This window comes from Nelusetta ayraudi, unplaced genomic scaffold (genome assembly GCF_046127955.1).
Source record: "Nelusetta ayraudi isolate G7.1 ecotype Tasmania unplaced genomic scaffold, CSIRO-AGI_Nayr_v1 ptg000090l, whole genome shotgun sequence".
NCBI classification, from domain to species: Eukaryota; Metazoa; Chordata; class Actinopteri; order Tetraodontiformes; family Monacanthidae; genus Nelusetta; species Nelusetta ayraudi.
The window spans coordinates 422,498-433,680 of NW_027466140.1; the positions used below are offsets into that span (position 1 = coordinate 422,498).

The 11,183-nt window shown below is 41.4% G+C and overlaps 1 protein-coding gene across 1 annotated transcript; it reads left to right on the forward strand.

Annotated features, from left to right (window-relative positions):
- The first annotated feature begins 3,404 nt into the window (after positions 1-3,404).
- Positions 3,405-11,022, forward strand: LOC142901760 (eukaryotic peptide chain release factor subunit 1). Its single transcript, XM_076046393.1, has 11 exons — positions 3,405-3,562; positions 3,924-4,034; positions 5,344-5,519; positions 6,688-6,827; positions 6,982-7,120; positions 7,217-7,407; positions 7,728-7,857; positions 7,961-8,134; positions 8,225-8,289; positions 8,377-8,524; positions 10,288-11,022. The coding sequence occupies exons 2-11, from the start codon at positions 3,949-3,951 to the stop codon at positions 10,368-10,370; spliced, it is 1,332 nt and encodes a 443-aa protein (XP_075902508.1). The 5' UTR covers positions 3,405-3,562; positions 3,924-3,948; the 3' UTR covers positions 10,371-11,022.
- The last annotated feature ends 161 nt before the right edge of the window (positions 11,023-11,183 follow it).

Here is an 11,183-nt window from a genome sequence, read left to right on the forward strand (position 1 = left end):
GTCGGTCTTCATGCTGTGATGAATTTATAATGGTTTTCATGCAGCGTGCATGTTCTTCCCATGCCCGTGGGTCTTCTCTGTGGGTACTCTGTCTTCCTCAAACAATCTAGACATGCACCTCAATTTAAATGGCAAATGTGAGCTGTCAGTTGGTGTGATCTATCTATCTATCTATCTATCTATCTATCTACTATCTATCTCAAAAAGTGGAAGAGTGGCCACAGCTCTCCTCAGGACTGATTGCGAAAAAGTGTGTCATCAAGATGGCTCCAGCTGGGTGAATTTATTGGCTCGGCATTGCTTCAACTGTTGGTCTCTTAAACATCAAGGACCCTTGTGCCCTGAATGTACACGTGATCTCCGTGTTCTCCCCGTGGAGCAACTTTGGCATTGGGTGCGTGCCTGACTCCCAACATCTTTAAGGCGACCTGACCCCGCTGCGCTTCTGAAAGAATAAGGCGTTAAAAGGGACTTGTCGTATATGTCGCCCGTGTGTGTGTGCGTGTATGCCTTTTTTTCTTCTTCCTCTTTTTTTGGCTTGTTCACTCAACACGGTGTAAGAGGCATTCCATCACAGGCAGCAGGTCCCCAACCTGTTCAAAGCAATTTGGGTCACACCAAGTTTAACAAAAAAGAGGGTTCCTCCGAGGCTGCTCTTGGGCCACAGTGCAGAGTCTAAAGAGAATGAGAGGCAAGGATGGGTGGAGGAAGAGCAGGCGAGAATCAGGAGGGAAAAGAGTGTCAAAGTGAACAAAGTGCGTTTCTGTTTGACTACCAAAGACTGTCAAAGGGTGAAGCTTAAAAAAAAGGGAAAGACTAGTTAATCCCTGGGTGAAATTCCCAGTGTGGCGTTGTTGGTCCCCATTTCTCTTGTTTTGTTAATTTATTTTACCATTAGTTCCATTCTGTTCAGTTTACCCCTACAGTCGCCACAGTATCACAATTAGGCCCTGTTTTCACTTGGTCATTTGATGCGTTTTTTGCTGATCAGATTACGAAAAACGCATGAAATGACCAAGTGCAAACAGTCCAAATCCGTTTTGACATCTGATCACAAAGTATCGCATAAATCGCATCGCATCGCATCGCATCGCATCGCATCGCATTGCATAAAAACGCATTCGTCACGGACGTGCGAACAGAATGCGACTTCAGTCCACATTAACGACCGCCTACTCCACTCACCTCTCCCGTGTACGTATTTGGTCGGCGCCCCAACTTCCGCCGTCGTCATTATAAAGTTACAAACAAGAAGAGAAAACAAATCATTTTTGTTAGACTCGTTTATTAGCATACTAATAAATTTCATTCCGGATTAGCGTATTTTGTCAGCGGAGCAGCGGTCGCAGTTTCCCACATATGTGATTAAATGTGCAACGTTGCATCCCAAATTTGCCAGCCACCGTTGATCCGAAAATAAAGTCATCACCACTCTGTCCCAACAGTCGTTACTCCTTGTTCGGATCCATACGAGCTGCAGTAGAATTAAAAAGAGTGACTTGATATGGTCCGCAAACAGGAAGTTGATTCTTATTCGCTGTCATGTAAAACTCGCTGTGATTTTGCGCTTTACTGCGCCCAGTCGTTAAAAACGGAAATGACGCATGTAGCATTTGCATAGGTTCGGCAGGGGGGGGTGATGCGACCACAAATGGCACGCTCGAGACACATGTTAATGGCTGAGTGCGAACAGATGCTGTGAGATCCGTTCTCGTGATCCAATCACCCAAAACAGTTACAAGTGACCAAGTGAAAACAGGGCCTTAGTTTGTCTCAACTTTTACATTAGTGTGACTTCCTGTAGATAGGTGCCATTCTACTCACGAAATCAAAAGCTTCAATATAATCCAAATCCTTACACAACTTTATTCACTTCAACATCCTACCAGCTCTCCTTATCTGAACATGGAACTTGGACGTGACAAAATGAGAGATAGTTCGAGCCGGCACATCTCCCCCCTGGAGCATACCAAACACCATCTATTTCTCACGACAGATCATTACGGCTCTGATCGTTGACAGATGGTGATGAATTTGCACTGCTGCTAGATGGTTTTGGAGGCAGCCTGCCTTGGCCATCAAAGGAGTGCTAAATTCCCAGACATGCACCACCCGCCCCATTTTACCAGAGAATGATATTACCATATAATTTATGTTTGTTGTGTAACAGATGTCGGCTGTGTTGACAATTGCTGTTGCATTTAACAGGGTCGAATATAATGATTTTAAAAAAATAAAAATAAAAAAGTCACTGTCCTCACTGAATACAAAACAATAATTCACTTATGGAGCACCGTCAAATTAAACAATCAAACTAAAAAGTGAAAACAGAGTCTGGATAGGTACAAGAAAGCTGAGTGAAACTAATTTACTTTTTCCTTAACCAATGCTTCCATCTAGTGGCTTAGTTGTGTATTGATCTATTGCGAAGGAAACACCGCATAAACATACTTTTACAATAAAAAGATTAAAAATAAATAAATAAATAGATAGAACTCTAGATTTAAGTTATTTTCTTTAATTAAAAATCTGTTTGGTTGTTTTTTTTACGGAAGAAATTTTAAGACTCCACGCCATCCATCCTCATGCACGGAGAAGGATGATAGGAATTTTCTGTGTTAGTGTTGGCCTGTGTTAAACTAGAACTGAGTACAGACTGACTCACAGGTCTAAAAAGCCACGAACAGAACATGGTACGTAACTTAGTCCGAGTAAGTACTCTGTATTGACCTATATATTTCACATTTAGCTTCTTCCACTAACATTGCCAGTTGACCTTAATTTTGGCTCTATTTGCCAACTCAGCCCGGAGAAAGCCTTTACTCACAGGTTAAAAGAGTGGCTGAAAGCTGTGACCTAAATACAGTGTAATGGCTGTTTTATTACACTAAGAGCAACATTTTGCTTGTGATAATATTCATTGAGATATATATTTTAAAAAGTGCCTCCTACCACTGTGAGTGGACTGAACACACACACACTTTTTTTCAACAAGTGACCAGCTGGTCCTCATTACTTTTAATATTTGTTGGAACTCATATTTTAAATGTAGCTAATAATACGCAAGAGGTCGACCATAGATTATATTAGATTAGATTATATATATATTATATATTACCATAGAACCCATTAGAATACGCCTACAAATTAATTTTGGGGGGCGAAACTATCTGTAAAAAAAATAAAAATAAAATAAAAATACCTCTCAACCTGTTGCTTTAACATTTTTGACGGCAAACGCCTGTGTCTGATTTATAACTACATGTCCCATGATGCAACAAGTATAAACGCCCATTTCAGTTACTGCCCAACTTTTGTCCAATAACCTTTTACATGTTTACGATTGACGTGCGTGACACGCGCTGTGATTGGTTTCTAGGTGGTTTCCAGGAAGGGAACGCCAGAATTCTAACCACCTCCCACATGTGAGCCCCATCGATACCACCACGCACAGCGTGTGGAGAGAGACACCGGCTGAGAAAGCAACGTCACACCTTGGACTACCAAACCTGACGTAGCTCAGCGGCTAGATAGCGGAGCGGAGCGGCGTTGTCCGAGGCAGGTATTGTATCACTTGTCTTGTATGCCCGTTAGCTTGATTGACTGAAAGGCTGGCCCTGTTTTAAGAGATTAGAGTACAAGTAGATAGGAAATGAGTGGACGAGCGGGCCTAGCTGCGTGTAGGCCTGCTAATCTCCCCGCGCTATACTGATAGAGGTTGCCCGGCAAAGTCTTTCTCCGACGGTCAGGCGAGGTACCAGTAGCCTAACATTGATAGTCAAGTAGCCTTAGCGGTCACTGCGCCAATAGTTTAAATGTATACGTAATCAATCTCAGTATGATCAGGCCATTTACATTACTTATTATTGAGACCAGTCAGTTTGTTGAATATGTTGGCTCTCTAATTTACCACGTCTTTTCAGGTGCCGAAGCGATTACAGCGGAAAGATGGCGGACGACCCCAGCGCGGCGGACAGGAACGTGGAGATATGGAAAATCAAGAAACTGATAAAAAGTTTGGAGGCTGCCCGAGGGTGAGTCATAAATTTCAGTTGTGAATTGATCTGGTGGCCGGAAAACCGCACTAGAGGTTTTCGCTTAGGGCAATTGTGTTAATGCTGACCACCGCAACAGCTGGAGATTGGATGAGTGGGGCCGAATCTGGGAGTGGTTAGCCTAGCATAGCTAGCACTGGGTTTCGCTCCTAGCTTGCTAGCTGCAGTGGCGATCGGCCTAGCTCGAGACTGGAAGCGTTTTGTTCAGACTGCTGTGTATGTTGTTTATTTTATCTATGAACGCATGTGTTGCTGACATTGTCTAGTATGGGACTTTGAAGTTTCAAAAAGCAGTGTAGTAAGTTCACGTTAAGTTGCCGTTTTGCTGATGAGACCCACTAATAGACGTCATCTGTAAAGGGGCCGCCATGGATGTCTCTAAAAGAAAGCACGTTGATGAGGAACGAAGGCCGGCTAGCTTACTGAAAGACATTCACATGCTCCACCTGAGTCCTCCCAAAACTTGAAATTGCGTGCGCTTCATACGTACACCGTGTGTCATATGGGGATTTAATGGTACAGCAAGTATTCCCGCTATAACCCGGTAACGTTATGTCTGTTACCTCATGGTAGTAAAGCTGGCCGGCCTCACGCTCTTGCTGTACCATTATCGCGCGGAACTTTTTCCCCATGCAGTTATCAGAATTGACACACGGTGGTTGTCGAGTGTCACGATATATTTCTAGTTGTACTAGCGGGTTGTTTTGTGAAAGCTTATCTTTCTGCCCCAAATTTGCTTCTATGTACTTCACCGTCTGCCATGTCACATTTTTCACATACTGTACCATTTGCCCTACATTCAGACAGTTTTTGCTACCTGCGTGTGGGGGGCAAGGGGGCATGTTGTGCTCGTTCGTAATTCTTTGTCCTTTGTTTCTGTATGGGTTGTGAACCCACACACCACGACACTTGAACCGCGGGTTCAAGGGCAACAAGTCTGTGCTGGTTAACCAAAGTACATCATGGTTGGTTCGCAAGTGTTCGCTTCTCATGTTGATAGTTTTTGAAAGGTGTGTTTTTGTAAGTGTGTGAATAAAATGTGAGGAAAGCTTTGCTATAGCTACTACCATCATAACCATATAACAACGCTCGTCTCTTCCGAATAGCACAAGTTTACTAAAAGAGTTGTGCAAGTTTAAATGCCACACAAGTATTGCATTGTTGGTTTGGTGGTCTGTGTTGTACATCAGACATACAAACTGTGATACTCTCAACCACCCGTTTTTATTATAAGTATGTATTAAAAATCACCCTGACTAACGTGTCACATTTGATCTTCCTTGTTCAGCAATGGGACCAGTATGATCTCGCTGATCATCCCCCCCAAGGACCAGATATCCAGAGTGGCCAAGATGTTGGCTGATGAGTTTGGAACTGCTTCCAACATTAAGAGTCGAGTCAACAGACTTTCTGTACTTGGGGCCATTACTTCTGTACAGCAAAGACTAAAGTTATACAACAAAGGTGAGTCGTGAGAGCAGAACATCAAAAAACCCATTGATAGATTATGTAGATTTAATTAATATTGATACTTTGGTGGTAGACCCTGATTACGACGCTGTTGTCCCATTATTCAGCTTCACACTTTCACAAAACAACAGTATACATCGCAAGATATACTTTGTTGATTTTTAACTTGCATATATTCACTTTATGACTGTGTGGACAAGGGCAGGGTACGGTGCCTTCTATACAACAAAACTTAGCAGCTGTATTTTTTTTAACTTCATCACACTACGGCGTAGTTGGACAGCTGTAATTGTGAGACCAACTGTGTTCCACTGTGATTAAAGAGTTCCCTTGTAATCACACAGTGAAGCACAGAGACATTTTTATGAATTAACAGATGCCAGCAGGATCAGACAAAAATGCACTTGATGTGGCTTCACATATCATTTATAGTGAGTGTTTGTAAATGCTATTAGAGCTGTTGAGCAGTCATCCTACAGCTGCCAGTCTGTGGAAATTTAATTTGGCCACGCGCGCTCACATTTAGTCGTAGTGTTCCTATGCTGAGTGAGGATAAGAATGTTTGTATATTCTTGGTCATTTATGCCAGCGATGTTGTTTTATATGTACCGCAAAGTGTTGTGCTGATTCTTTTAACTTGTATCTGACATTTTTTAAATGTCTCATACATTGATTATTAGTTTGTCTTTGGCATGTAGTGTTGTGGCGACTGATTTTTTTTACCTAATCAAACTTGAGCATTGCTATGTTGACTGGGTTGTCACAATACCAAAACACAGCTTTGGTGATACTAAGACTAAAATCAGAAACATCAGAAGTAGTGAATAGATATGATTACTGTCGAGAGAGGACAAAAATAGCTTCTAAAAGACCACTGAAAATATGTTTTTACTATAAACTTTGACTTTGTTAAGCTGTCAGTAGTTTACAGCAGATCAGGTTTTAAAGAATAATCCAGATCAAGATTGTTCTTAATTGTGGTGTAAATAAATGTGTTCTGTCACCCGATGGCCTGGAGAACCTTTGCCATTCCATGTCCCATGATAAAGTAAACAAGGCCGTATCTTCAGAACACAGTCATTGTTTGAATTTTTCTTTTTCTTCTTCTTTTTTTTTAGGAGAGCCTGATATATGAATGAATATCTTGTCTTTGTCTTCACAGTACCGCCCAATGGTTTGGTTGTGTACTGTGGCACCATTGTGACAGAGGAAGGCAAGGAGAAGAAAGTTAACATCGACTTTGAACCTTTTAAGCCGATCAACACTTCCCTGTACCTCTGCGACAACAAGTTTCACACCGAGGTAAGATCTTTTCCTTTTGTTCTTGGTTTTCAAATTATCATTAAGAGTCTTGGGACGTAAACCTCAGTGTTTCCACATCACGTGCCGCCTGCCACCATCTAATCTTCCGTTCTGTCTTCACTTGCCACGCTCCACCTCTCACCCTTAAACACAGGCATTGACAGCATTGCTGTCTGACGACAGTAAGTTTGGCTTTATTGTGATCGACGGTAGTGGGGCACTGTTTGGCACGCTGCAGGGCAACACCAGAGAAGTGCTACACAAGTTCACTGTGGACCTTCCCAAGAAGCACGGTATTCACCCTCATTGGCTTGCACAGCTTTGTTATTTTGACATTTTTCACTTCTGAAGAATCAACACTATTGAAACGTTCCTTTTTTTTCTCTCAGGCAGAGGAGGGCAGTCTGCTTTGCGTTTTGCTCGTCTCAGAATGGAAAAGAGGCACAACTATGTAAGAAAAGTAGCTGAAACAGCTGTCCAGCTGTTTGTATCCAATGACAAAGTTAACGTCGCGGGAATGGTCTTGGCTGGTTCTGCTGACTTCAAAACTGAGCTAAGCCAGTCTGACATGTTTGACCCAGTAAGTTTTTCACATTTCTTTTATTCATGATGTCAAAAAATTTTTAGAACTTTTCCGTACAAATGAAATGCAGCAATTGTCTTACTGTGAGGCCTGTGGGCCCAACTCTATTGATCAGACTGGGCACCTGTATGTTCAATTGTTTGAATCCACTGAGGCGTTAATGGAAAAACAGACACAACCTTGCTCTGAGACTATGCTCAATAAAGCAATATTTATTTATTTATTTATTTATTTAAGTTTGCAATATCATTCCTGTGACACATTACATGGGACCACTTTTAAAGCTCTTTTGTGTCTTGTTTTTTTTCCCCCTGCAGAGGTTACAGGCTAAGGTTCTTAAGTTGGTGGACATCTCTTATGGAGGAGAAAATGGCTTCAACCAAGCTATTGAACTCTCTGCCGAGGTTCTATCTAATGTCAAGTTCATCCAGGAGAAGAAGCTCATAGGTGAGTCATCCTACTGCTCCATTTGAAGAATAAGTGCTTTGCCACATAAGAAAGGCTTTTGCTGTGGTAGATTTTTTTTGCTGATGTGTTTCTCTCTCCAAAGGGCGGTACTTTGATGAGATCAGCCAGGACACGGGGAAATACTGCTTTGGTGTTGAGGATACACTCAAGGCCCTCGAGATGGGAGCGGTGGAAATCCTCATAGTTTACGAGAACTTGGATACCATGCGCTACATTCTTCGTGTGCATGGGGCAGAGAGCAATGGGGCCGAAAATGGTAAACGAATGCGAAATATTGTATTGGCCTTTGCCGAGAAACTGGAGTAGTGAGCGTTTTCATGATGCCTTTTACTTTTATGAATTTCAGATGAGAAGACTTTGTACCTAACGCCAGAGCAGGAAAAAGACAAATCTCACTTCACGGACAAAGAGGTGCGCAGCATAAAAATGGGCCGTCACATGTGGCTTCACCCAGGTTACTTGTAATGCAACGTTATCATTAATCTGTTTGCATTTCAGACAGGACAGGAACATGAGCTGATCGAGAGCATGCCACTGCTCGAATGGTTTGCCAACAACTACAAGAAGTTTGGAGCCACATTGGAGATTGTAACAGACAAGAGCCAGGAAGGGTCCCAGTTTGTCAAGGGCTTTGGAGGCATTGGGGGTAAGATGAATGAGATTGACAAGTGTGTGTGAAGTAGAGAAACTGGACAAAGGTGTAGCCAAGAATTATTACTCCAATTTTTTTCACACACTCAAAACTTATGTTGAACAGTATTTCTTCTGAATATCTGCTGACCGTGTTCTTCCTCAGAAATTATAATATGACCAAACCACACATCAAGTTGTGGGAAATGGTTTTGGTTGCCAGTAAATGAGAACAATGACTTTATTTTGTTGACATACAAGCTTGTGATTTTGTTTTCAGTCAATAAAACACTGAATTGTCTTACATATGAGCTAGAAGTTCTGGGCTAAAATATTCTGTGCATTCCAAGCTTTTAAAAAATGTTTAAATGTGTTTTGATTTTGAGTAATTGCCTGAAAATGTTTCATTTGTTGTGTTGTTTTTTGTTTATTTATTTCTACTATTGGAGGGTCATAGAATCTTCTCACGTTAAGTAAAAAAAATAAAATCTTCCTTATTTTGACTTTAGCATATGTTTTAAACATCCTAAATGCTTGGAAGTTTTGTCTTGCAAGTAAACCCTGTGACCTGCTCTTTTCAAGTGGATGATTTTGAGTTAGATGAGTTGAACTTTTGCAATGCTTGTTCCATGCATCTGAATTGCTATGACTTTATGCCTCAGATCTTATAAACCTCCCAGTGGAGGAAAATGACCACATGATGACTGTGTAAGAGGAACAGCTAAGTGGCATCTAAGGACACGCTGATGTTGTGACAGTGGTAGGAAGGCTGCCGCAAACCTGGAAAACAATTCCTTCTGAAAGGAAGGTGGCGATGCTGCGGCAGCATTAGTGTGATCAGAAGTGGACAACAGATCTTTATCAAAAGAAAAGCAAAGCACTGTAACTGCACTGTGAGCTCATCTTTCGCATACGGAAGTCTGTCTCCTGGTCCCATCAGGACTGTAATTCACCACACATTGGCCCCACGCCAAGGACTACCTTTAGCACTGAAATGAATACTGTCGCAATAAAGGTCAACCAAGGGAAATGATAGACGTTTTCCACAGATGCATGCAAAAGAAAAAATAAGAAAAGGGACAAATGGCACCCGCCAAGGGAGTAACCAAATACAGCAGTGAATTTCAGCAGCAACGCTTGAAAACGGTTCTGAGTGAACATCTGCGGTCTGCAGGCCATTCGGGTCATATCAGCATTAGTTCTGTTTTCCGTGTGTGTCTCAAGCACTGTTAATCTATGAGGAAGGGTGTCAGATTGAATTTATTTATCTACACACATCTATCCCTAAACTATTACCCTACACACTGACATGGCCTCCAGCAAATCGAACCCTGTGAGCCAATCAAACCTTTGTTCCTTTAAACTTCATTCTTCCTGTGAACAATGTAGCGTCAATGTCAGGGAGATATAAAAGCTCCTGGGCCTTTTCAAGTGCTTTCCAATGTAAGCTTAGAGAAGTGTTCGTTCATTCACTTTCAGAGTTTGGTGCATTATTTTCAATTTTGCCCTCACTGACGTGCTTTTTCCCACTTGGACATAAATATGTCTTTGTGTCTTTCTATTATTTTTTTTTTAATTATTATTAATTTTTTTTTTTTCAATCTTTAAGGATATCAAGTGATTCATTCCTTGGATTACTAATAATGTAACCTCCATCGCAAATTAGGCTTAATTTATCCTAAGGGAAATTCTGTGTTTTGATGTTGCCATAGTCTACGGAAATAACAAAGTGTCCAGCCATCATACTACACTTCATAATCTGTGAATATTGTGTTCCAGGTATCTTGCGGTACAGGGTGGATTTCCAGGGCATGGAGTACCAAGGAGAGGACGACGAGTTCTTTGATTTGGATGACTACTAGGTAGTCCAGGACTGATGTGTGGGAGGAAAAAAAGAATGAAGAATTATGGAAAGGAAAAAAATGTCACCTCTCGCGCAGCAAGTGAGAGGTGCAACAGTTTTGACCATATGAGACAGACGTACCTTCCAGTCTATCTGTTGCATACACAAACTTGCACATACATTTCATCTGTACATGACAAAAGACAAAATACATCACACAGGCTGAAGAGGAGTGAGATTTTCTTTCATCCAGAGAGGGACAAAGCCCTTCCTGAATAAATCCCTGCCTTAGAGTGCTGATTCCTTCCCCTAGTTGGATTGGACTCAACTCATTTCTGTTCATTTTTTTTCCTCCTCCCCTCCATTTTGAATGAACACAACAGCAAGTTTCCAGATTCTTCGCTGCCCCTAACCCGATCAGAAGATGAACTTTGGACTCACTCCTAATATATAGAAAATATATTTTCCTTTTCTTGAAAAATGCCCCCGTCCCCTGTCTTCTCCCTACATTGCTTTCTTTCTTTTTCTCTCTCTTTTTTTTTTTTTTGCATTTCATTTTTTTTTACTGGTAACTGCTGCTGTTGTATTTTATGAGAGTGGGGGGATTTTTTTTACCTGGGTTTCTGTAGAGAAAGGGGGACAAAGTATTAAATTTGAACTGCTGAAAACCATTGCTACCTCTTCATCTATTGTGGTCTCAATCTGTTTACTTTTTTTTTTTAAAGGTTCAGTTTTAATAGCTTTATTACTGTAAACATCTGTATTATAGAATTGACGTGGTTTCTTGCTGAGGATTTTATTCTCTGCTTGGCTTCTCAGGCTAATTGATTCA